Source organism: Pseudophryne corroboree, chromosome 10, assembly GCF_028390025.1.
Source record: "Pseudophryne corroboree isolate aPseCor3 chromosome 10, aPseCor3.hap2, whole genome shotgun sequence".
Taxonomy (NCBI): domain Eukaryota; kingdom Metazoa; phylum Chordata; class Amphibia; order Anura; family Myobatrachidae; genus Pseudophryne; species Pseudophryne corroboree.
This window is the reverse complement of record NC_086453.1, coordinates 378,041,387-378,068,999: the sequence shown is the minus strand read 5'-3', so window position 1 is coordinate 378,068,999 and position 27,613 is coordinate 378,041,387. Positions and strand designations below refer to the sequence as shown.

Genomic DNA, 27,613 nt, shown 5'->3' with positions numbered 1-27,613 from the left:
TACATCTCCCCTATCACTGCCCCATAGCGGACATCCAGCCTGTGTTCACACTGTCCTGCTCCAAACATTATCCACTACCCCTCAGACTCTGCTGCCTACAAAGCATCTCCCACCACTGCACCTGACCCTCTCCTCCTCATACACATCCCTTATTACTGCCCCATAGCGGACATCCAGCCTGTGCTCACACTGTCCTGCTCCAAGCATTATCCACTTCCCCTCAGACTCTGCAACCTACAAAGCATCTCCCACCACTGCACCTGACCCTCTCCTCCTCATACATTTCCTCTATCACTGCCCCATAGCGGTCATCCAGCCTGTGCTCACACTGTCCTGCTCCAAGCATTATCCACTTCCCCTCAGACTCTGCGTCCTACAAAGCATCTCCCACCACTGCACCTGACCCTCTCCTCCTTATACACCTCCCCTATCACTGCCCCATACCGGACATCCAGCCTGTGCTCAAACTGTCCTGCTCCAAGCATTATCCACTTCCCCTCAGACTCTGCTGCCTACAAAGCATCTCCCACCGCTGCACCTGATTCTCTCCTCCTCATACACCTCCCCTATCACTGCCCCATAGCCGTCATCCAGCCTGTGCTCACACTGTCCTGCTCCAAGTATTATCCACTTCCCCTCACACTCTGCAGCCTACAAAGCATCTCCCACCGCTGCACCTGACCCTCTCCTCCTCATACATCTCCCCTATTACTGCCCCACAGCGGTCATCCAGCCTGTGCTCACACTGTCCTGCTCCAAGCATTATCCACTTCCCCTCACACTCTGCTGCCTACAAAGCTTCTCCCACCGCTGCACCTGACCCTCTCCTCCTCATACACCTCCCCTATCACTACCACATAGCGGTCATCCAGCCTGTGCTCACACTGTCCTCCTCCAAGCATTATACACTTCCCCTCACACTCTGCGGCCTACAAAGCATCTCCCACCACTACACCTGACCCTCTCCTCCTCATACACATCCCTTATTACTGCCCCATAGCGGACATCCAGCCTGTGCTCACACTGTCCTGCTCCAAGCATTATCCACTTCCCCTCAGACTCTGCAACCTACAAAGCATCTCCCACCACTGCACCTGACCCTCTCCTCCTCATACATCTCCCCTATCACTGCCCCATAGCGGTCATCCAGCCTGTGCTCACACTGTCCTGCTCCAAGCATTATCCACTTCCCCTCAGACTCTGCTGCCTACAAAGCATCTCCCACCACTGCACCTGACCCTCTCCTCCTCATACATTTCCTCTATCACTGCCCCATAGCGGTCATCCAGCCTGTGCTCACACTGTCCTGCTCCAAGCATTATCCACTTCCCCTCAGACTCTGCTGCCTACAAAGCATCTCCCACCGCTGCACCTGACCCTCTCCTCCTCATACATTTCCTCTATCACTGCCCCATAGCGGTCATCCAGCCTGTGCTCACACTGTCCTGCTCCAAGCATTATCCACTTCCCCTCAGACTCTGCGGCCTACAAAGCATCTCCCACCACTGCACCTGACCCTCTCCTCCTCATACATTTCCTCTATCACTGCCCCATAGCGGTCATCCAGCCTGTGCTCACACTGTCCTGCTCCAAGCATTATCCACTTCCCCTCAGACTCTGCGGCCTACAAAGCATCTCCCACCGCTGCACCTGACCCTCTCCTCCTCATACATCTCCCCTATCACTGCCCCACAGCGGTCATCCAGCCTGTGCTCACACTGTCTTGCTCCAAGCATTATCCACTTCCCCTCACACTCTGCTGCCTACAAAGCTTATCCCACCGCTGCACCTGACCCTCACCTCCTCATACACCTCCCCTATCACTACCACATAGCGGTCATCCAGCCTGTGCTCACACTGTCCTGCTCCAAGCATTATCCACTTCCCCTCACACTCTGCTGCCTACAAAGCTTCTCCCACCGCTGCACCTGACCCTCTCCTCCTCATACACCTCCCCTATCACTACCACATAGCGGTCATCCAGCCTGTGCTCACACTGTCCTGCTCCAAGCATTATCCACTTCCCCTCACACTCTGCAGCCTACAAAGCATCTCCCACCGCTGCACCTGACCCTCTCCTCCTCATACATCTCCCCTATCACTGCCCCACAGCGGTCATCCAGCCTGTGCTCACACTGTCCTGCTCCAAGCATTATCCACTTCCCCTCAGACTCTGCTGTCTACAAAGCATCTCCCACCACTGCACCTGACCCTCTCCTCCTCATACACCTCCCCTATCACTGCCACATAGCGGTCATCCAGCCTGTGCTCACACTGTCCTGCTCCAAGCATTATCCACTTCCCCTCACACTCTGCTGCCTACAAAGCTTCTCCCACCGCTACACCTGACCCTCTCCTCCTCATACACCTCCCCTATCACTGCCCCATAGCGGTCATCCAGCCTGTGCTCACACTGTCCTACTCCAAGCATTATCCACTTCCCCTCAGACTCTGTGTCCTAACAAAGCATCTCCCACCGCTGCACCTGACCCTCTCCTCCTCATACACCTCCCCTATCACAGCCCCATAGCGGATATCCAGCCTGTGCTCACTCTGTCCTGCTCCAAGCATTATCCACTTCCCCTCAGACTCTGCTGCCTACAAAGCATCTCCCACCGCTGCACCTGATCCTCTCCTCCTCATACACCTCCCCTATCACTGCCCCATAGCCGTCATCCAGCCTGTGCTCACACTGTCCTGCTCCAAGTATTATCCACTTCCCCTCACACTCTGCGGCCTACAAAGCATCTCCCACCACTACACCTGACCCACTCCTCCTCATACACATCCCTTATTACTGCCCCATAGCGGACATCCAGCCTGTGCTCACACTGTCCTGCTCCAAGCATTATCCACTTCCCCTCAGACTCTGCAACCTACAAAGCATCTCCCACCGCTGCACCTGATCCTCTCCTCCTCATACACCTCCCCTATCACTACCACATAGCGGTCATCCAGCCTGTGCTCACACTGTCCTGCTCCAAGCATTATCCACTTCCCCTCACACTCTGCGGCCTACAAAGCATCTCCCACCACTACACCTGACCCACTCCTCCTCATACACATCCCTTATTACTGCCCCATAGCGGACATCCAGCCTGTGCTCACACTGTCCTGCTCCAAGCATTATCCACTTCCCCTCAGACTCTGCAACCTACAAAGCATCTCCCACCACTGCACCTGACCCTCTCCTCCTCATACATTTCCTCTATCACTGCCCCATAGCGGTCATCCAGCCTGTGCTCACACTGTCCTGCTCCAAGCATTATCCACTTCCCCTCAGACTCTGCTGCCTACAAAGCATCTCCCACCACTGCACCTGACCCTCTCCTCCTCATACATCTCCACTATCACTGCCCCATAGCGGGCATCCAGCCTGTGCTCACACTGTCCTGCTCCAAGCATTATCCACTTCCCCTCAGACTCTGCGGCCTACAAAGCATCTCCCACCGCCGCACCTGACCCTCTCCTCCTCATACACCTCCCCTACCACTGCCCCATAGCGGTTATCCAGCCTGTGTTCACACTGTCCTGCTACAAGCACTATCCACTTCCCCTCAGACTCTGCAGCCTACAAAGCATCTCCCACCACTGCACCTGACCCTCTCCTCCTCATACATCTCCCCTATCACTGCCCCATAGCGGTCATCCAGCCTGTGCTCACACTGTCCTGCTCCAAGCATTATCCACTTCCCCTCAGACTCTGCGGCCTACAAAGCATCTCCCACCGCTGCACCTGACCCTCTCCTCCTCATACATCTCCCCTATCACTGCCCCATAGCGGACATCCAGCCTGTGCTCACACTGTCCTGCTCCAAACATTATCCACTACCCCTCAGACTCTGCTGCCTACAAAGCATCTCCCACCACTGCACCTGACCCTCTCCTCCTCATACACATCCCTTATTACTGCCCCATAGCGGACATCCAGCCTGTGCTCACACTGTCCTGCTCCAAGCATTATCCACTTCCCCTCAGACTCTGCAACCTACAAAGCATCTCCCACCACTGCACCTGACCCTCTCCTCCTCATACATTTCCTCTATCACTGCCCCATAGCGGTCATCCAGCCTGTGCTCACACTGTCCTGCTCCAAGCATTATCCACTTCCCCTCAGACTCTGCGTCCTACAAAGCATCTCCCACCACTGCACCTGACCCTCTCCTCCTTATACACCTCCCCTATCACTGCCCCATACCGGACATCCAGCCTGTGCTCAAACTGTCCTGCTCCAAGCATTATCCACTTCCCCTCAGACTCTGCTGCCTACAAAGCATCTCCCACCGCTGCACCTGATCCTCTCCTCCTCATACACCTCCCCTATCACTGCCCCATAGCCGTCATCCAGCCTGTGCTCACACTGTCCTGCTCCAAGTATTATCCACTTCCCCTCACACTCTGCAGCCTACAAAGCATCTCCCACCGCTGCACCTGACCCTCTCCTCCTCATACATCTCCCCTATTACTGCCCCACAGCGGTCATCCAGCCTGTGCTCACACTGTCCTGCTCCAAGCATTATCCACTTCCCCTCAGACTCTGCGGCCTACAAAGCATCTCCCACCGCTGCACCTGACCCTCTCCTCCTCATACATCTCCCCTATCACTGCCCCACAGCGGTCATCCAGCCTGTGCTCACACTGTCTTGCTCCAAGCATTATCCACTTCCCCTCACACTCTGCTGCCTACAAAGCTTCTCCCACCGCTGCACCTGACCCTCTCCTCCTCATACACCTCCCCTATCACTACCACATAGCGGTCATCCAGCCTGTGCTCACACTGTCCTGCTCCAAGCATTATCCACTTCCCCTCACACTCTGCTGCCTACAAAGCTTCTCCCACCGCTGCACCTGACCCTCTCCTCCTCATACACCTCCCCTATCACTACCACATAGCGGTCATCCAGCCTGTGCTCACACTGTCCTGCTCCAAGCATTATCCACTTCCCCTCAGACTCTGCGGCCTACAAAGCATCTCCCACCGCTGCACCTGACCCTCTCCTCCTCATACATCTCCCCTATCACTGCCCCATAGCGGACATCCAGCCTGTGTTCACACTGTCCTGCTCCAAACATTATCCACTACCCCTCAGACTCTGCTGCCTACAAAGCATCTCCCACCACTGCACCTGACCCTCTCCTCCTCATACACATCCCTTATTACTGCCCCATAGCGGACATCCAGCCTGTGCTCACACTGTCCTGCTCCAAGCATTATCCACTTCCCCTCAGACTCTGCAACCTACAAAGCATCTCCCACCACTGCACCTGACCCTCTCCTCCTCATACATTTCCTCTATCACTGCCCCATAGCGGTCATCCAGCCTGTGCTCACACTGTCCTGCTCCAAGCATTATCCACTTCCCCTCAGACTCTGCGTCCTACAAAGCATCTCCCACCACTGCACCTGACCCTCTCCTCCTTATACACCTCCCCTATCACTGCCCCATACCGGACATCCAGCCTGTGCTCAAACTGTCCTGCTCCAAGCATTATCCACTTCCCCTCAGACTCTGCTGCCTACAAAGCATCTCCCACCGCTGCACCTGATTCTCTCCTCCTCATACACCTCCCCTATCACTGCCCCATAGCCGTCATCCAGCCTGTGCTCACACTGTCCTGCTCCAAGTATTATCCACTTCCCCTCACACTCTGCAGCCTACAAAGCATCTCCCACCGCTGCACCTGACCCTCTCCTCCTCATACATCTCCCCTATTACTGCCCCACAGCGGTCATCCAGCCTGTGCTCACACTGTCCTGCTCCAAGCATTATCCACTTCCCCTCACACTCTGCTGCCTACAAAGCTTCTCCCACCGCTGCACCTGACCCTCTCCTCCTCATACACCTCCCCTATCACTACCACATAGCGGTCATCCAGCCTGTGCTCACACTGTCCTCCTCCAAGCATTATACACTTCCCCTCACACTCTGCGGCCTACAAAGCATCTCCCACCACTACACCTGACCCTCTCCTCCTCATACACATCCCTTATTACTGCCCCATAGCGGACATCCAGCCTGTGCTCACACTGTCCTGCTCCAAGCATTATCCACTTCCCCTCAGACTCTGCAACCTACAAAGCATCTCCCACCACTGCACCTGACCCTCTCCTCCTCATACATCTCCCCTATCACTGCCCCATAGCGGTCATCCAGCCTGTGCTCACACTGTCCTGCTCCAAGCATTATCCACTTCCCCTCAGACTCTGCTGCCTACAAAGCATCTCCCACCACTGCACCTGACCCTCTCCTCCTCATACATTTCCTCTATCACTGCCCCATAGCGGTCATCCAGCCTGTGCTCACACTGTCCTGCTCCAAGCATTATCCACTTCCCCTCAGACTCTGCGGCCTACAAAGCATCTCCCACCGCTGCACCTGACCCTCTCCTCCTCATACATCTCCCCTATCACTGCCCCACAGCGGTCATCCAGCCTGTGCTCACACTGTCTTGCTCCAAGCATTATCCACTTCCCCTCACACTCTGCTGCCTACAAAGCTTATCCCACCGCTGCACCTGACCCTCACCTCCTCATACACCTCCCCTATCACTACCACATAGCGGTCATCCAGCCTGTGCTCACACTGTCCTGCTCCAAGCATTATCCACTTCCCCTCACACTCTGCTGCCTACAAAGCTTCTCCCACCGCTGCACCTGACCCTCTCCTCCTCATACACCTCCCCTATCACTACCACATAGCGGTCATCCAGCCTGTGCTCACACTGTCCTGCTCCAAGCATTATCCACTTCCCCTCACACTCTGCAGCCTACAAAGCATCTCCCACCGCTGCACCTGACCCTCTCCTCCTCATACATCTCCCCTATCACTGCCCCACAGCGGTCATCCAGCCTGTGCTCACACTGTCCTGCTCCAAGCATTATCCACTTCCCCTCAGACTCTGCTGTCTACAAAGCATCTCCCACCACTGCACCTGACCCTCTCCTCCTCATACACCTCCCCTATCACTGCCACATAGCGGTCATCCAGCCTGTGCTCACACTGTCCTGCTCCAAGCATTATCCACTTCCCCTCACACTCTGCTGCCTACAAAGCTTCTCCCACCGCTACACCTGACCCTCTCCTCCTCATACACCTCCCCTATCACTGCCCCATAGCGGTCATCCAGCCTGTGCTCACACTGTCCTACTCCAAGCATTATCCACTTCCCCTCAGACTCTGTGTCCTAACAAAGCATCTCCCACCGCTGCACCTGACCCTCTCCTCCTCATACACCTCCCCTATCACAGCCCCATAGCGGATATCCAGCCTGTGCTCACTCTGTCCTGCTCCAAGCATTATCCACTTCCCCTCAGACTCTGCTGCCTACAAAGCATCTCCCACCGCTGCACCTGATCCTCTCCTCCTCATACACCTCCCCTATCACTGCCCCATAGCCGTCATCCAGCCTGTGCTCACACTGTCCTGCTCCAAGTATTATCCACTTCCCCTCACACTCTGCAGCCTACAAAGCATCTCCCACCGCTGCACCTGACCCTCTCCTCCTCATACACCTCCCCTATCACTACCACATAGTGGTCATCCAGCCTGTGCTCACACTGTCCTCCTCCAAGCATTATACACTTCCCCTCACACTCTGCGGCCTACAAAGCATCTCCCACCACTACACCTGACCCTCTACTCCTCATACACATCCCTTATTACTGCCCCATAGCGGACATCCAGCCTGTGCTCACACTGTCCTGCTCCAAGCATTATCAACTTCCCCTCAGACTCTGCAACCTACAAAGCATCTCCCACCACTGCACCTGACCCTCTCCTCCTCATACATCTCCCCTATCACTGCCCCATAGCGGTCATCCAGCCTGTGCTCACACTGTCCTGCTCCAAGCATTATCCACTTCCCCTCAGACTCTGCTGCCTACAAAGCATCTCCCACCGCTGCACCTGACCCTCTCCTCCTCATACATTTCCTCTATCACTGCCCCATAGCGGTCATCCAGCCTGTGCTCACACTGTCCTGCTCCAAGCATTATCCACTTCCCCTCAGACTCTGCTGCCTACAAAGCATCTCCCACCGCTGCACCTGACCCTCTCCTCCTCATACATTTCCTCTATCACTGCCCCATAGCGGTCATCCAGCCTGTGCTCACACTGTCCTGCTCCAAGCATTATCCACTTCCCCTCAGACTCTGCTGCCTACAAAGCATCTCCCACCGCTGCACCTGACCCTCTCCTCCTCATACATTTCCTCTATCACTGCCCCATAGCGGTCATCCAGCCTGTGCTCACACTGTCCTGCTCCAAGCATTATCCACTTCCCCTCAGACTCTGCAGCCTACAAAGCATCTCCCACCGCTGCACCTGACCCTCTCCTCCTCATACACCTCCCCTATCACTACCACATAGCGGTCATCCAGCCTGTGCTCACACTGTCCTGCTCCAAGCATTATCCACTTCCCCTCAGACTCTGCGGCCTACAAAGCATCTCCCACCGCTGCACCTGACCCTCTCCTCCTCATACATCTCCCCTATCACTGCCCCATAGCGGTCATCCAGCCTGTGCTCACACTGTCCTGCTCCAAGCATTATCCACTTCCCCTCAGACTCTGCTGCCTACAAAGCATCTCCCACCACTGCACCTGACCCTCTCCTCCTCATACATTTCCTCTATCACTGCCCCATAGCGGTCATCCAGCCTGTGCTCACACTGTCCTGCTCCAAGCATTATCCACTTCCCCTCAGACTCTGCGTCCTACAAAGCATCTCCCACCGCTGCACCTGACCCTCTCCTCCTCATACATCTCCCCTATTACTGCCCCACAGCGGTCATCCAGCCTGTGCTCACACTGTCCTGCTCCAAGCATTATCCACTTCCCCTCACACTCTGCTGCCTACAAAGCTTCTCCCACCGCTGCACCTGACCGTCTCCTCCTCATACACCTCCCCTATCACTACCACATAGCGGTCATCCAGCCTGTGCTCACACTGTCCTGCTCCAAGCATTATCCACTTCCCCTCACACTCTGCGGCCTACAAAGCATCTCCCACCACTACACCTGACCCACTCCTCCTCATACACATCCCTTATTACTGCCCCATAGCGGACATCCAGCCTGTGCTCACACTGTCCTGCTCCAAGCATTATCCACTTCCCCTCAGACTCTGCAACCTACAAAGCATCTCCCACCACTGCACCTGACCCTCTCCTCCTCATACATTTCCTCTATCACTGCCCCATAGCGGTCATCCAGCCTGTGCTCACACTGTCCTGCTCCAAGCATTATCCACTTCCCCTCAGACTCTGCTGCCTACAAAGCATCTCCCACCACTGCACCTGACCCTCTCCTCCTCATACATTTCCTCTATCACTGCCCCATAGCGGTCATCCAGCCTGTGCTCACACTGTCCTGCTCCAAGCATTATCCACTTCCCCTCAGACTCTGCGTCCTACAAAGCATCTCCCACCGCTGCACCTGACCCTCTCCTCCTCATACATCTCCCCTATTACTGCCCCACAGCGGTCATCCAGCCTGTGCTCACACTGTCCTGCTCCAAGCATTATCCACTTCCCCTCACACTCTGCTGCCTACAAAGCTTCTCCCACCGCTGCACCTGACCGTCTCCTCCTCATACACCTCCCCTATCACTACCACATAGCGGTCATCCAGCCTGTGCTCACACTGTCCTGCTCCAAGCATTATCCACTTCCCCTCACACTCTGCGGCCTACAAAGCATCTCCCACCACTACACCTGACCCACTCCTCCTCATACACATCCCTTATTACTGCCCCATAGCGGACATCCAGCCTGTGCTCACACTGTCCTGCTCCAAGCATTATCCACTTCCCCTCAGACTCTGCAACCTACAAAGCATCTCCCACCACTGCACCTGACCCTCTCCTCCTCATACATTTCCTCTATCACTGCCCCATAGCGGTCATCCAGCCTGTGCTCACACTGTCCTGCTCCAAGCATTATCCACTTCCCCTCAGACTCTGCTGCCTACAAAGCATCTCCCACCACTGCACCTGACCCTCTCCTCCTCATACATTTCCTCTATCACTGCCCCATAGCGGTCATCCAGCCTGTGCTCACACTGTCCTGCTCCAAGCATTATCCACTTCCCCTCAGGCTCTGCGGCCTACAAAGCATCTCCCACCGCTGCACCTGACCCTCTCCTCCTCATACATCTCCCCTATCACTGCCCCATAGCGGTCATCCAGCCTGTGCTCACACTGTCCTGCTCCAAGCATTATCCACTTCCCCTCACACTCTGCTGCCTACAAAGCATCTCCCACCGCTGCACCTGACCCTCTCCTCCTCATACACCGCCCCTATCACTGCCCCATAGCGGTAATCCAGTCTGTGCACTGCTCACACTGTACTGCTCCAAGCATTTTCCTCAGACTCTGCTGCCTACAAAGCATCTCCCACCGCTGCACCTGACCCTCTCCTCCTCATACACCTCCCCTATCACTGCCCCATAGCAGTTATCCAGCCTGTGTTCACACTGTCCTGCTCCAAGCACTATCCACTTCCCCTCAGACTCTGCAGCCTACAAAGCATCTCCCACCACTGCACCTGACCCTCTCCTCCTCATACATCTCCACTATCACTGCCCCATAGCGGGCATCCAGCCTGTGCTCACACTGTCCTGCTCCAAGCATTATCCACTTCCCCTCAGACTCTGCGGCCTACAAAGCATCTCCCACCGCCGCACCTGACCCTCTCCTCCTCATACACCTCCCCTACCACTGCCCCATAGCGGTTATCCAGCCTGTGTTCACACTGTCCTGCTACAAGCACTATCCACTTCCCCTCAGACTCTGCAGCCTACAAAGCATCTCCCACCACTGCACCTGACCCTCTCCTCCTCATACATCTCCCCTATCACTGCCCCATAGCGGTCATCCAGCCTGTGCTCACACTGTCCTGCTCCAAGCATTATCCACTTCCCCTCAGACTCTGCGGCCTACAAAGCATCTCCCACCGCTGCACCTGACCCTCTCCTCCTCATACATCTCCCCTATCACTGCCCCATAGCGGACATCCAGCCTGTGCTCACACTGTCCTGCTCCAAACATTATCCACTACCCCTCAGACTCTGCTGCCTACAAAGCATCTCCCACCACTGCACCTGACCCTCTCCTCCTCATACACATCCCTTATTACTGCCCCATAGCGGACATCCAGCCTGTGCTCACACTGTCCTGCTCCAAGCATTATCCACTTCCCCTCAGACTCTGCAACCTACAAAGCATCTCCCACCACTGCACCTGACCCTCTCCTCCTCATACATTTCCTCTATCACTGCCCCATAGCGGTCATCCAGCCTGTGCTCACACTGTCCTGCTCCAAGCATTATCCACTTCCCCTCAGACTCTGCGTCCTACAAAGCATCTCCCACCACTGCACCTGACCCTCTCCTCCTCATACACCTCCCCTATCACTGCCCCATACCGGACATCCAGCCTGTGCTCAAACTGTCCTACTCCAAGCATTATCCACTTCCCCTCAGACTCTGCTGCCTACAAAGCATCTCCCACCGCTGCACCTGATCCTCTCCTCCTCATACACCTCCCCTATCACTGCCCCATAGCCGTCATCCAGCCTGTGCTCACACTGTCCTGCTCCAAGTATTATCCACTTCCCCTCACACTCTGCAGCCTACAAAGCATCTCCCACCGCTGCACCTGACCCTCTCCTCCTCATACATCTCCCCTATTACTGCCCCACAGCGGTCATCCAGCCTGTGCTCACACTGTCCTGCTCCAAGCATTATCCACTTCCCCTCACACTCTGCTGCCTACAAAGCTTCTCCCACCGCTGCACCTGACCCTCTCCTCCTCATACACCTCCCCTATCACTACCACATAGCGGTCATCCAGCCTGTGCTCACACTGTCCTCCTCCAAGCATTATACACTTCCCCTCACACTCTGCGGCCTACAAAGCATCTCCCACCACTACACCTGACCCTCTCCTCCTCATACACATCCCTTATTACTGCCCCATAGCTGACATCCAGCCTGTGCTCACACTGTCCTGCTCCAAGCATTATCCACTTCCCCTCAGACTCTGCAACCTACAAAGCATCTCCCACCACTGCACCTGACCCTCTCCTCCTCATACATCTCCCCTATCACTGCCCCATAGCGGTCATCCAGCCTGTGCTCACACTGTCCTGCTCCAAGCATTATCCACTTCCCCTCAGACTCTGCTGCCTACAATGCATCTCCCACCACTGCACCTGACCCTCTCCTCCTCATACATTTCCTCTATCACTGCCCCATAGCGGTCATCCAGCCTGTGCTCACACTGTCCTGCTCCAAGCATTATCCACTTCCCCTCAGACTCTGCTGCCTACAAAGCATCTCCCACCGCTGCACCTGACCCTCTCCTCCTCATACATTTCCTCTATCACTGCCCCATAGCGGTCATCCAGCCTGTGCTCACACTGTCCTGCTCCAAGCATTATCCACTTCCCCTCAGACTCTGCGGCCTACAAAGCATCTCCCACCACTGCACCTGACCCTCTCCTCCTCATACATTTCCTCTATCACTGCCCCATAGCGGTCATCCAGCCTGTGCTCACACTGTCCTGCTCCAAGCATTATCCACTTCCCCTCAGACTCTGCGGCCTACAAAGCATCTCCCACCGCTGCACCTGACCCTCTCCTCCTCATACATCTCCCCTATCACTGCCCCACAGCGGTCATCCAGCCTGTGCTCACACTGTCTTGCTCCAAGCATTATCCACTTCCCCTCACACTCTGCTGCCTACAAAGCTTCTCCCACCGCTGCACCTGACCCTCTCCTCCTCATACACCTCCCCTATCACTACCACATAGCGGTCATCCAGCCTTTGCTCACACTGTCCTGCTCCAAGCATTATCCACTTCCCCTCACACTCTGCTGCCTACAAAGCTTCTCCCACCACTGCACCTGACCCTCTCCTCCTCATACACCTCCCCTATCACTACCACATAGCGGTCATCCAGCCTGTGCTCACACTGTCCTGCTCCAAGCATTATCCACTTCCCCTCACACTCTGCAGCCTACAAAGCATCTCCCACCGCTGCACCTGACCCTCTCCTCCTCATACATCTCCCCTATCACTGCCCCACAGCGGTCATCCAGCCTGTGCTCACACTGTCCTGCTCCAAGCATTATCCACTTCCCCTCAGACTCTGCTGTCTACAAAGCATCTCCCACCACTGCACCTGACCCTCTCCTCCTCATACACCTCCCCTATCACTGCCACATAGCGGTCATCCAGCCTGTGCTCACACTGTCCTGCTCCAAGCATTATCCACTTCCCCTCACACTCTGCTGCCTACAAAGCTTCTCCCACCGCTACACCTGACCCTCTCCTCCTCATACACCTCCCCTATCACTGCCCCATAGCGGTCATCCAGCCTGTGCTCACACTGTCCTACTCCAAGCATTATCCACTTCCCCTCAGACTCTGTGTCCTAACAAAGCATCTCCCACCGCTGCACCTGACCCTCTCCTCCTCATACACCTCCCCTATCACAGCCCCATAGCGGACATCCAGCCTGTGCTCACTCTGTCCTGCTCCAAGCATTATCCACTTCCCCTCAGACTCTGCTGCCTACAAAGCATCTCCCACCGCTGCACCTGATCCTCTCCTCCTCATACACCTCCCCTATCACTGCCCCATAGCCGTCATCCAGCCTGTGCTCACACTGTCCTGCTCCAAGTATTATCCACTTCCCCTCACACTCTGCAGCCTAAAAGCATCTCCCACCGCTGCACCTGACCCTCTCCTCCTCATACATCTCCCCTATTACTGCCCCACAGCGGTCATCCAGCCTGTGCTCACTCTGTCCTGCTCCAAGCATTATCCACTTCCCCTCACACTCTGCTGCCTACAAAGCTTCTCCCACCGCTGCACCTGACCCTCTCCTCCTCATACACCTCCCCTATCACTACCACATAGCGGTCATCCAGCCTGTGCTCACACTGTCCTCCTCCAAGCATTATACACTTCCCCTCACACTCTGCGGCCTACAAAGCATCTCCCACCACTACACCTGACCCTCTCCTCCTCATACACATCCCTTATTACTGCCCCATAGCGGACATCCAGCCTGTGCTCACACTGTCCTGCTCCAAGCATTATCCACTTCCCCTCAGACTCTGCAACCTACAAAGCATCTCCCACCACTGCACCTGACCCTCTCCTCCTCATACATCTCCCCTATCACTGCCCCATAGCGGTCATCCAGCCTGTGCTCACACTGTCCTGCTCCAAGCATTATCCACTTCCCCTCAGACTCTGCGGCCTACAAAGCATCTCCCACCGCCGCACCTGACCCTCTCCTCCTCATACACCTCCCCTACCACTGCCCCATAGCGGTTATCCAGCCTGTGTTCACACTGTCCTGCTACAAGCACTATCCACTTCCCCTCAGACTCTGCAGCCTACAAAGCATCTCCCACCACTGCACCTGACCCTCTCCTCCTCATACATCTCCCCTATCACTGCCCCATAGCGGTCATCCAGCCTGTGCTCACACTGTCCTGCTCCAAACATTATCCACTACCCCTCAGACTCTGCTGCCTACAAAGCATCTCCCACCACTGCACCTGACCCTCTCCTCCTCATACACATCCCTTATTACTGCCCCATAGCGGACATCCAGCCTGTGCTCACACTGTCCTGCTCCAAGCATTATCCACTTCCCCTCAGACTCTGCAACCTACAAAGCATCTCCCACCACTGCACCTGACCCTCTCCTCCTCATACATTTCCTCTATCACTGCCCCATAGCGGTCATCCAGCCTGTGCTCACACTGTCCTGCTCCAAGCATTATCCACTTCCCCTCAGACTCTGCGTCCTACAAAGCATCTCCCACCACTGCACCTGACCCTCTGCTCCTCATACACCTCCCCTATCACTGCCCCATACCGGACATCCAGCCTGTGCTCAAACTGTCCTGCTCCAAGCATTATCCACTTCCCCTCAGACTCTGCTGCCTACAAAGCATCTCCCACCGCTGCACCTGATCCTCTCCTCCTCATACACCTCCCCTATCACTGCCCCATAGCCGTCATCCAGCCTGTGCTCACACTGTCCTGCTCCAAGTATTATCCACTTCCCCTCACACTCTGCAGCCTACAAAGCATCTCCCACCGCTGCACCTGACCCTCTCCTCCTCATACATCTCCCCTATTACTGCCCCACAGCGGTCATCCAGCCTGTGCTCACACTGTCCTGCTCCAAGCATTATCCACTTCCCCTCACACTCTGCTGCCTACAAAGCTTCTCCCACCGCTGCACCTGACCCTCTCCTCCTCATACACCTCCCCTATCACTACCACATAGCGGTCATCCAGCCTGTGCTCACACTGTCCTCCTCCAAGCATTATACACTTCCCCTCACACTCTGCGGCCTACAAAGCATCTCCCACCACTACACCTGACCCTCTCCTCCTCATACACATCCCTTATTACTGCCCCATAGCGGACATCCAGCCTGTGCTCACACTGTCCTTCTCCAAGCATTATCCACTTCCCCTCAGACTCTGCAACCTACAAAGCATCTCCCACCACTGCACCTGACCCTCTCCTCCTCATACATCTCCCCTATCACTGCCCCATAGCGGTCATCCAGCCTGTGCTCACACTGTCCTGCTCCAAGCATTATCCACTTCCCCTCAGACTCTGCTGCCTACAAAGCATCTCCCACCACTGCACCTGACCCTCTCCTCCTCATACATTTCCTCTATCACTGCCCCATAGCGGTCATCCAGCCTGTGCTCACACTGTCCTGCTCCAAGCATTATCCACTTCCCCTCAGACTCTGCTGCCTACAAAGCATCTCCCACCGCTGCACCTGACCCTCTCCTCCTCATACATTTCCTCTATCACTGCCCCATAGCGGTCATCCAGCCTGTGCTCACACTGTCCTGCTCCAAGGATTATCCACTTCCCCTCAGACTCTGCGGCCTACAAAGCATCTCCCACCACTGCACCTGACCCTCTCCTCCTCATACATTTCCTCTATCACTGCCCCATAGCGGTCATCCAGCCTGTGCTCACACTGTCCTGCTCCAAGCATTATCCACTTCCCCTCAGACTCTGCGGCCTACAAAGCATCTCCCACCGCTGCACCTGACCCTCTCCTCCTCATACATCTCCCCTATCACTGCCCCACAGCGGTCATCCAGCCTGTGCTCACACTGTCTTGCTCCAAGCATTATCCACTTCCCCTCACACTCTACTGCCTACAAAGCTTCTCCCACCGCTGCACCTGACCCTCTCCTCCTCATACACCTCCCCTATCACTACCACATAGCGGTCATCAAGCCTGTGCTCACACTGTCCTGCTCCAAGCATTATCCACTTCCCCTCACACTCTGCTGCCTACAAAGCTTCTACCACCACTGCACCTGACCCTCTCCTCCTCATACACCTCCCCTATCACTACCACATAGCGGTCATCCAGCCTGTGCTCACACTGTCCTGCTCCAAGCATTATCCACTTCCCCTCACACTCTGCAGCCTACAAAGCATCTCCCACCGCTGCACCTGACCCTCTCCTCCTCATACATCTCCCCTATCACTGCCCCACAGCGGTCATCCAGCCTGTGCTCACACTGTCCTGCTCCAAGCATTATCCACTTCCCCTCAGACTCTGCTGTCTACAAAGCATCTCCCACCACTGCACCTGACCCTCTCCTCCTCATACACCTCCCCTATCACTGCCACATAGCGGTCATCCAGCCTGTGCTCACACTGTCCTGCTCCAAGCATTATCCACTTCCCCTCACACTCTGCTGCCTACAAAGCTTCTCCCACCGCTACACCTGACCCTCTCCTCCTCATACACCTCCCCTATCACTGCCCCATAGCGGTCATCCAGCCTGTGCTCACACTGTCCTACTCCAAGCATTATCCACTTCCCCTCAGACTCTGTGTCCTAACAAAGCATCTCCCACCGCTGCACCTGACCCTCTCCTCCTCATACACCTCCCCTATCACAGCCCCATAGCGGACATCCAGCCTGTGCTCACTCTGTCCTGCTCCAAGCATTATCCACTTCCCCTCAGACTCTGCTGCCTACAAAGCATCTCCCACCGCTGCACCTGATCCTCTCCTCCTCATACACCTCCCCTATCACTGCCCCATAGCCGTCATCCAGCCTGTGCTCACACTGTCCTGCTCCAAGTATTATCCACTTCCCCTCACACTCTGCAGCCTACAAAGCATCTCCCACCACTGCACCTGACCCTCTCCTCCTCATACATCTCCCCTATTACTGCCCCACAGCGGTCATCCAGCCTGTGCTCACACTGTCCTGCTCCAAGCATTATCCACTTCCCCTCACACTCTGCTGCCTACAAAGCTTCTCCCACCGCTGCACCTGACCCTCTCCTCCTCATACACCTCCCCTATCACTACCACATAGCGGTCATCCAGCCTGTGCTCACACTGTCCTCCTCCAAGCATTATACACTTCCCCTCACACTCTGCGGCCTACAAAGCATCTCCCACCACTACACCTGACCCTCTCCTCCTCATACACATCCCTTATTACTGCCCCATAGCGGACATCCAGCCTGTGCTCACACTGTCCTGCTCCAAGCATTATCCACTTCCCCTCAGACTCTGCAACCTACAAAGCATCTCCCACCACTGCAACTGACCCTCTCCTCCTCATACATCTCCCCTATCACTGCCCCATAGCGGTCATCCAGCCTGTGCTCACACTGTCCTGCTCCAAGCATTATCCACTTCCCCTCAGACTCTGCTGCCTACAAAGCATCTCCCACCACTGCACCTGACCCTCTCCTCCTCATACATTTCCTCTATCACTGCCCCATAGCGGTCATCCAGCCTGTGCTCACACTGTCCTGCTCCAAGCATTATCCACTTCCCCTCAGACTCTGCTGCCTACAAAGCATCTCCCACCGCTGCACCTGACCCTCTCCTCCTCATACATTTCCTCTATCACTGCCCCATAGCGGTCATCCAGCCTGTGCTCACACTGTCCTGCTCCAAGCATTATCCACTTCCCCTCAGACTCTGCTGCCTGCAAAGCATCTCCCACCGCTGCACCTGACCCTCTCCTCCTCATACATTTCCTCTATCACTGCCCCATAGCGGTCATCCAGCCTGTGCTCACACTGTCCTGCTCCAAGCATTATCCACTTCCCCTCAGACTCTGCGGCCTACAAAGCATCTCCCACCGCTGCACCTGACCCTCTCCTCCTCATACATTTCCTCTATCACTGCCCCATAGCGGTCATCCAGCCTGTGCTCACTCTGTCCTGCTCCAAGCATTATCCACTTCCCCTCAGACTCTGCTGCCTACAAAGCTTCTCCCACCGCTACACCTGACCCTCTCCTCCTCATACACCTCCCCTATCACTACCACATAGCGGTCATCCAGCCTGTGCTCACTCTGTCCTGCTCCAAGCATTATCCACTTCCCCTCAGACTCTGCGGCCTACAAAGCATCTCCCACCACTACACCTGACCCTCTCCTCCTCATACACCTCCCCTATCACTGCCCCCTTCCTATGCACCCCACTATCGGTTCTGCCATAAGCCTCCTGCATGGTACAGTCAGGTGGTAGGAGCAGGCAGTAACCAGAGGGAGCCTATAACGCTGTCAGAGGAGCTAGAGAAAAGGAGGATGAGACATATCACTGTCACCAGGAAGGAGGACGCACATGGTGATCGCACAATATGGGCTCTATTTATCAATGTTAGCGCCTAGAATCGCATTGCAGCATGTGATTATACCAGGCAGATGTACGAAGGGACAGGGGCTCTGAGTGAGGTGCTCCGGGTGGTAGTGGTTCCATGGACCATGCATAGGTGGTGGGTTCCGGGAAACCCTCTGCCGGCTAAATTTGCAATCTGTCGCCCACAGGCTACAATGGATTAATGCCATCTACAGATGGCGTTAGCTGTAGAGGCCAATATCAGGAATGCTTTGTATTGTGGAGCTTGGTAAATCTGACAGCATCACATACAGTACCCCATATAAATAAACCTATCGGGGAACGGAAGGATCGCAGCAGGTATCAGAGATGTCTTCTGCAATCCCTGCTTCATACATGGGGGTGATACTAATTATTTGCGTTTTCGGGGAATAAGCTGCAAATATTTAATGATAAATGGGCCCCATTATTATCAGAAAGAAGCACCTAATATCAAATCTATTTGTGGTGTATAAAACACATTCCACTAAGTCCAATGCTATCAGTATTGCACCCATCGCAGAACAACGCAGCCCTCTGCCAGCGCGCAGACCACACACCTGCCTCACAGGTGCGGCACGAAGCCCGTCTCTCCTCGTCCTGGTAGGATCCAGACTGGCACGGGATAGGTTCTGAGCTTCCTCCTGGACAGCGGTGCCCTCGAGGACATGGCAGGCTATGGGCCAGAATCTGTCCTTCCGGGCAATAATACCCTGCGAATGGAGACCACATTTATGCCAACGCCAAGCAATATAATGTAATGGTAACATTTAGTAGTAGGAAAGAAGATGAGAAAACGTCTCCGCGGGGCACTGACTAGTAGCTGAAGTCTGGGGCAGCCAATCGGTGTAGTATAGAGGGGGTGGAGTCTAAATCACAGTGGTTAATTGTAAAAGGCCCAGGTTCTTTCCTTGCTATACCCCAGTGTCTCCAGTTCCCCCCACAGGATGCAGAAGAATGTGGGGACAGAGATTTGTGCAACAGGTTCCAGCTAGTACTCTCTATACATTGCCTGTCTCATACCTTCTGGGCACTGCCCTGTGGGGGAGGTGATGCCAGGACCTTGGCAGTAGTATCCTGTGGGGCACGCCTTACACTCAGAGACGCTGCCTAGGCTATAATCTGCAGAGAAGGTGCCGGATGGGCAGAGCTGGGGATGATGAGACCCATTCGCTGAAAGTAAAAGAAACGGATACACTGATGGACAATGCACTGGAGACATGGGGAACTGGAGCACCACTGACCACTGCACTACTTACGGCAGAATGTCCCGGGAGGGCAGATGTCCCCGTGCACTGTATCGGTGGGTTTGGGAGTCTCGGCTCCACCGGAACAGAAAAATCCAGCAGCACATTCACCAGACGGAGCTGGAAGTCCTGGAACAGAGCAAGACAAAGTCACACTTCCACCAGCAGGTTAAATGGCTGTGATTCTGGGGGTTGCGGTATCAGGAAAGGATTACTCGTTACAATGTCGGCGATACCGACACAGCTTTAATTAGTCCCCAGAAACAGCATGGGGCTCCTGTGACGTATCTCAGTATAAAGGAACATTTTACAATTACTGATGCCTAAAAATAAAATGAGAGGTTTCCCCTAATGTGTGACGTGTGTAATTATCAGTGTGCCAGGCAGAGATAGGCATACAGTAATTGTGCACAGAGTCCCAGGTAATGTATCTCAAGGTGAGTGTATATACGCCGTGCAAGTGTGCGATCGCATGTGTACGCCGTGCTGCTAAAAATCCCTCAGTCAGAGGACAGCTGCAAATCCGTTCGCACCTCACTCACCAGTGAATGGTTCTGACCAGTGTGTGCAGTGTGTGCGCAGCCCAGGACTTACTCCTACAGCGTGATGAGAACAGGCTGATCCGGGCCGGAGCTGACGTCACACACCCTCCATTGGAACGCTTGGGAACGCCTGCCTGACACTCCCAGAAAACGGTCAGTCACCACCCCCAAGCCCTCCGCTTCCTGTCAATCAGCATGCGAATGGCTGTGTGATTAGAATTTTCGCACCAGCCTGTTGCTGACCGGCGATGCCTGCTGTTGTTTGTCGACGCGCGCGCGCATTGTGGTGCATACGCAGTTAATAGCTAATCGCCCGCTGAGCGAAAACACACAGCAGAAGATCAGGTCCTTGTGTCTGTTGTGTCAGAGGAGACCCTGCTAACATGGAAAGCTGCTGCAGAGGAGCAAGAGAGAAAGGTGAATATATACGTCAATGGATATATGCAATCAGTTATATGCATGCTGCTATACATGTCAGCAGCACACAGACTACAGTATATACATATATATTTCCAATCACTTCTTATTACCCACCTGCATCACCACAGTATGACCCAGAGGGGCAGGAAATCGGTTCGGTGGAGCCCTCAGGGCAATAAAATCCAGGCAGACACTTCCCGCCAGTGGCAGTGGCAGGGCACAGGCAGTTAGCGCTGGTGTAATTATCCAGATCAAATGGCTGCGGAGTCCAAGCTGCGGAAACGCAGAACCAACCTACAGCAAGGGAAGACATAGCTCTATGTTACGTACAGCGCTGTGTACGTGTGTGGCTGTGTGTTATGTACAGCGCTGTGTACGTGTGTGGCTGTGTACGTGTGTGGCTGTATGCTACGTACAGCGCTGTGTGTGGCTGTGTGTTACGTACAGCGCTGTGTACGTGTGTGGCTGTGTGTTACATACAGCGCTGTGTACGTATGTTGCTGTGTGCTACGTACAGCACTGTGTACGTGTGTGGCTGTGTGTTACGTACAGCGCTGTGTACGTGTGTTGCTGTGTGCTACGTACAGCGCTGTGTACGTGTGTGGCTGTGTGTTACGTACAACCCTGTGTACGTGTGTGGCTCTGTGTTACGTACAGCACTGTGTACGTGTGTGGCTGTGTGTTACGTACAGCGCTGTGTATGTGTGTGGCTCTGTGTTACGTACAGCACTGTGTACGTGTGTGGCTGTGTGTTACGTACAGCGCTGTGTATGTGTGTGGCTCTGTGTTACGTACAGCGCTGTGTACGTGTGTGGCTGTATGTTACGTACAGCGCTGTGTATGTGTGTGGCTCTGTGCTACGTACAGCACTGTGTATATGTGTGGCTCTGTGCTGCGTACAGCGCTGTGTACGTGTGTGGCTATGTGTTACGTACAGCGCTGTGTATGTGTGTGGCTCTGTGTTACGTACAGCACTGTGTACGTGTGTGGCTGTGTGTTACGTACAGCGCTGTGTATGTGTGTGGCTCTGTGTTACGTACAGCGCTGTGTACGTGTGTGGCTGTATGTTACGTACAGCGCTGTGTATGTGTGTTGCTGTGTGCAACGTACAGCGCTGTGTACGTGTGTGGCTGTGTGTTACGTACAGCGCTGTGTACGTGTGTTGCTGTGTGCTACGTACAGCGCTGTGTACGTGTGTGGCTATGTGTTACGTACAGCGCTGTGTATGTGTGTGGCTCTGTGTTACGTACAGCGCTGTGTATGTGTGTGGCTATGTGTTACGTACAGCGCTGTGTACGTGTGTGGCTATGTGCTACGTACAGCGCTGTGTATGTGTGTGGCTGTGTGTTACGTACAGCGCTGTGTACGTGTGTGGCTATGTGTTACGTACAGCGCTGTGTATGTGTGTGGCTCTGTGTTACGTACAGCGCTGTGTATGTGTGTGGCTCTGTGCTACGTACAGCGCTGTGTATGTGTGTTGCTGTATGTTACGTACAGCGCTGTGTATGTGTGTTGCTGTATGTTACGTACAGCGCTGTGTATGTGTGTTGCTGTATGTTACGTACAGCGCTGTGTATGTGTGTTGCTGTAAGCTACTTGCATCACATTAAGAATCCAAACAACAATTTGACTTACCACGCTAATGGTACAGTAATATTTTCCACCCCAATAGTGCAGTAATAGTGCAGTAAGATTTACCACCCCAATGGTGCAATATGGCTTACCGCCCCAATGGTGCAATATGGTTTTCAGCCCCAATGGTGCAATATGGCTTACCGCCCCAATGGTGCAATATGGCTTACCGCCCCAATGGTGCAATATGGCTTACCGCCCCAATGGTGCAATATGGCTTACCGCCCTAATGGTGCAATATGGCTTACAGCCCCAATAGTGCAATATGGCTTACAGCCCCAATGGTGCAATATGGCTTACCGCCCCAATGGTACAATATGGCTTACAGCCCCAATGGTGCAATATGGCTTACCGCCCCAATGGTGCAATATGGCTTACCGCTCCAATGGTGCAATATGGCTTACCGCCTCAATGGTGCAATATGGCTTACCACCCCAATGGTGCAATATGGCTTACCGCCCCAATGGTGCAATATGGCTTACCGCCCCAATGGTGCAATATGGCTTACAGCCCCAATGGTGCAATATGGCTTACTGCCCCAATGGTGCAATATGGCTTACCACCCCAATGGTGCAATATGGCTTACCACCCCAATGGTGCAATATGGCTTACCACCCCAATGGTGCAATATGGCTTACCGCCCCAATGGTGCAATATGGCTTACCGCCCCAATGGTTCAATATGGCTTACAGCCCCAATGGTGCAATATGGCTTACACCCCAATGGTGCAATATGGCTTACCGCCCCAATGGTGCAATATGGCTTACCGCCCCAATGGTGCAATAGGATTTACCACAGTGTGCACAAGTCTGATATTGATAAAATAGTATTTTCCTATGAAACACGTTAGCGGATGTTATTACATGTTGTAATAAAAAGTAACTTTCTGGCAGATTCTGCTGTTATGAAGACTCTGTACTACTGACCTACTGGGCGAGATGAATAAAGGCCATTAGATCTGCCGGGTCACGTCTCTCGGTTATCATGGGCAGACCATGCGGCATTATCTTACCTTATGCATGCTGTGATATCCCGTACCTTGTGCATGCTGTGACATCCCACACCTTGTGTATGCTGTGATATCCCACACCTTGTGCGTGCTGTGATATCCTATACCTTGTGCACGCTGTGATATCCCGTACCTTGTGTGTGCTGTGATATCCCGTACCTTGTGCGTGCTGTGACATCCCACACCTTGTGTATGCTGTGATATCCCACACCTTGTGCGTGCTGTGATATCCTATACCTTGTGCACGCTGTGATATCCCGTACCTTGTGTATGCTGTGATATTCTATACCTTGTGCATGCTGTGACAGCCCACACCTTGTGCGTGCTGTGATATCCCGTACCTTGTGCGTGCTGTGATATCCCGTACCTTGTGTGTGCTGTGATATCCCGTACCTTGTGCGTGCTGTGATATTCTATACCTTGTGCATGCTGTGACAGCCCACACCTTGTGCATGCTGTGATATCCTATACCTTGTGTATGCTGTGATATTCCACACCTTGTGCATGCTGTGATATCCCACACCTTGTGCATGCTGTGATATCCTATACCATGTGTATGCTATGATATCCTATACCTTGTGTATGCTGTGATATTCCACACCTTGTGTATGCTGTGATATCCTACACCTTGTGCATGCTGTGATATCCCATACCTTGTGCATGCTGTGATATACTATACCTTGTATATGCTGTGATATTCCACACCTTGTGCATGCTGTGATATCCTATACCATGTGTATGCTATGATATCCTATACCTTGTGCGTGCTGTGATATTCTATACCTTGTGCATGCTGTGACAGCCCACACCTTGTGTATGCTGTGATATTCCACACCTTGTGTATGCTGTGATATCCCACACCTTGTGCATGCTGTGATATCCTATAGCATGTGTATGCTGTGATATCCTATACCTTGTGCATGCTGTGATATCCTATACCTTGTGCATGCTGTGATATCCTATACCCTGTGCGTGCTGCGATATCCCATACCTTATGCATGCTGTGATATCCTATACCTTGTGCATGCTGTGATATCCTATACCTTGTGCATGCTGTGATATCCTATACCTTGTGTATGCTGTGATATCCCACACCTTGTGTATGCTGTGATATCCTATACCTTGTGCATGCTGTGATATCCTATACCTTGTGCATGCTGTGATATCCTATACCTTGTGCATGCTGTGATATCCTATACCTTGTGTATGCTGTGATATCCCACACCTTGTGTATGCTGTGATATCCTATACCTTGTGCATGCTGTGATATCCTATACCTTGTGCATGCTGTGATATCCTATACCTTGTGCATGCTGTGATATCCTATACCTTGTGTATGCTGTGATATCCCACACCTTGTGTATGCTGTGATATCCTATACCTTGTGCATGCTGTGATATCCTATACCTTGTGTATGCTGTGATATCCCACACCTTGTGCATGCTGTGATATCCCGTACCTTGTGCATGCTGTGATATCCTATACCTTGTGCATGCTGTGATATCCTATACCTTGTGTATGCTGTGATATCCCACACCTTGTGCATGCTGTGATATCCCGTACCTTGTGCATGCTGTGATATCCCACACCTTATGCATGCTGTGATATCCTATATCTTGTGCATGCTGTGATATCCTATACCATGTGTATGCTGTGATATCATATACCTTGTGCATGCTGTGATATCCTATACCTTGTGTATGCTGTGATATCCTATACCTTGTGTGTGCTGTGATATCCTGTACCTTGTGTATGCTGTGATATCCTGTACCTTGTGTGTGCTGTGATATCCCATACCTTGTGCATGCTGTGATATCCCGTACCTTGTGCATGCTGTGATATCCCACACCTTATGCATGCTGTGATATCCTATATCTTGTGCATGCTGTGATATCCTATACCATGTGTATGCTGTGATATCATATACCTTGTGCATGCTGTGATATCCCGTACCTTGTGTGTGCTGTGATATCCCATACCTTGTGTGTGCTGTGATATCCCGTACCTTGTGTATGCTGTGATATCCTGTACCTTGTGTGTGCTGTGATATCCCATACCTTGTGCGTGCTGTGATATACCGTACCTTGTGCATGCTATGATATCCCGTATCTTGTGCATGCTGTGATATCCCGTATCTTGTGCATGCTGTGACATCCCACACCTTGTGCATGCTGTGATATCCCGTACCTTGTGCATGCTGTGATATCCCACACCTTGTGCATGCTGTGATATCCCACACCTTGTGCGTGCTGTGATATCCCGTACCTTGTGCGTGCTGTGATATCCCATACCTTGTGTGTGCTGTGATATCCCGTACCTTGTGCGTGCTGTGATATCCAGTACCTTGTGTGTGCTGTGATATCCCATACCTTGTGTGTGCTGTGATATCCCGTACCTTGTGCGTGCTGTGATATCCCATACCTTGTGCGTACTGTGATATCCCATACCTTGTGCGTGCTGTGATATCCCATACCTTGTGCATGCTGTGATATCCCACACCTTGTGCGTGCTGTGATATCCCGTACCGTGTGCATGCTGCGATATCCAGTACCTTGTGCGTGCTGCGATATCCTGTACCTTGTGCATGCTGTGATATCCCACACCTTGTGCATGCTGTGATATCCAGTACCTTGTGCGTGCTGTGATATCCCGTACCTTGGCCCTCATTCCGAGTTGTTCGCTCGTTCTTTTTCATCGCATCGCAGTGAAAATCCGCTTAGTACGCATGCGCAAAGTTCGCACTGCGACTGCGCCAAGTAACTTTACTATGAAGAAAGTATTTTTACTCACGGCTTTTTCTTCGCTCCGGCGATCGTAATGTGATTGACAGGAAATGGGTGTTACTGGGCGGAAACACGGCGTTTCAGGGGCGTGTGGCTGAAAACGCTACCGTTTCCGGAAAAAACGCAGGAGTGGCCGGAGAAACGGTGGGAGTGCCTGGGCGAACGCTGGGTGTGTTTGTGACGTCAACCAGGAACGACAAGTACTGAACTGATCGCACAGGCAGAGTAAGTCTGGAGCTACTCTGAAACTGCTAAGTAGTTAGTAATCGCAATATTGCGAATACATCGGTCGCAATTTTAAGAGGCTAAGATTCACTCCCAGTAGGCGGCGGCTTAGCGTGTGTAACTCTGCTAAATTCGCCTTGCGACCGATCAACTCGGAATGAGGGCCCTTGTGCGTACTGTGATATCCCGTACCTTGTGCATGCTGTGATATCCCGTACCTTGTGCGTGTTGTGATATCCCACACCTTGTGCGTGCTGTGATATCCCGTACCTTGTGCATGCTGTGATATCCCATACCTTGTCTGTGCTGTGATATCCCGTACCTTGTGTGTGCTGTGATATCCCATACATTGTGTGTGCTGTGATATCCCGTACCTTGTGCGTGCTGTGATATCCCATACCTTGTGCGTGCTGTGAAATCCCACACCTTGTGCGTGCTGATATCCCACACCTTGTGCGTACTGTGATATCCCATACCTTGTACGTGCTGTGATGTCCCGTACCTTGTGCGTGCTGTGATATCCCATACCTTGTGTGTGCTGTGATATCCCGTACCTTGTGCATGCTGTGATATCCCGTACCTTGTGCATGCTGTGATATCCCGTACCTTGTGCATGCTGTTATATCCCACACCTTGTGCATGCTGTGATATCCCACACCTTGTGCATGCTGTGATATCCCGTACCTTGTGCGTGCTGTGATATCCCGTACCTTGTGCATGCTGTGATATCCCACACCTTGTGTGTGCTGTGATATCCCGCACTTGTGCGTACTGTGATATCCCGTACCTTGTGTGTGCTGTGACATCCCGTACCTTGTGCGTGCTGTGATATCCCGTACCTTGTGTATGCTGTGATATCCCACACCTTGTGCGTGCTGTGATATCCCGTACCTTGTGCGTACTGTGATATCCCATACCTTGTGAGTGCTGTGATATCCCGTACCTTGTGCGTGCTGTGATATCCCACACCTTGTGCATGCTGTGATATCCCGTACCTTGTGCATGCTGTGATATCCCACACCTTGTGTGTGCTGTGATATCCCATACCTTGTG

At 53.4% G+C, this 27,613-nt stretch overlaps 1 protein-coding gene across 1 annotated transcript in view; it reads right to left on the bottom strand.

Annotated features, from left to right (window-relative positions):
- LOC134965398 (scavenger receptor class F member 1-like) overlaps positions 1 to 27,613 on the bottom strand; it is a 49,599-nt gene that overhangs the window by 5,125 nt on the left and 16,861 nt on the right. The window contains exons 4-7 of the mRNA XM_063941859.1: positions 21,026 to 21,205; positions 19,962 to 20,078; positions 19,726 to 19,875; positions 19,263 to 19,415 (exon numbers count right to left, since the gene is read on the bottom strand). Of these exons, the coding sequence (XP_063797929.1) occupies positions 19,263 to 19,415; positions 19,726 to 19,875; positions 19,962 to 20,078; positions 21,026 to 21,205 (600 nt within the window). The remainder of the gene's footprint in view (positions 1 to 19,262; positions 19,416 to 19,725; positions 19,876 to 19,961; positions 20,079 to 21,025; positions 21,206 to 27,613) is intronic.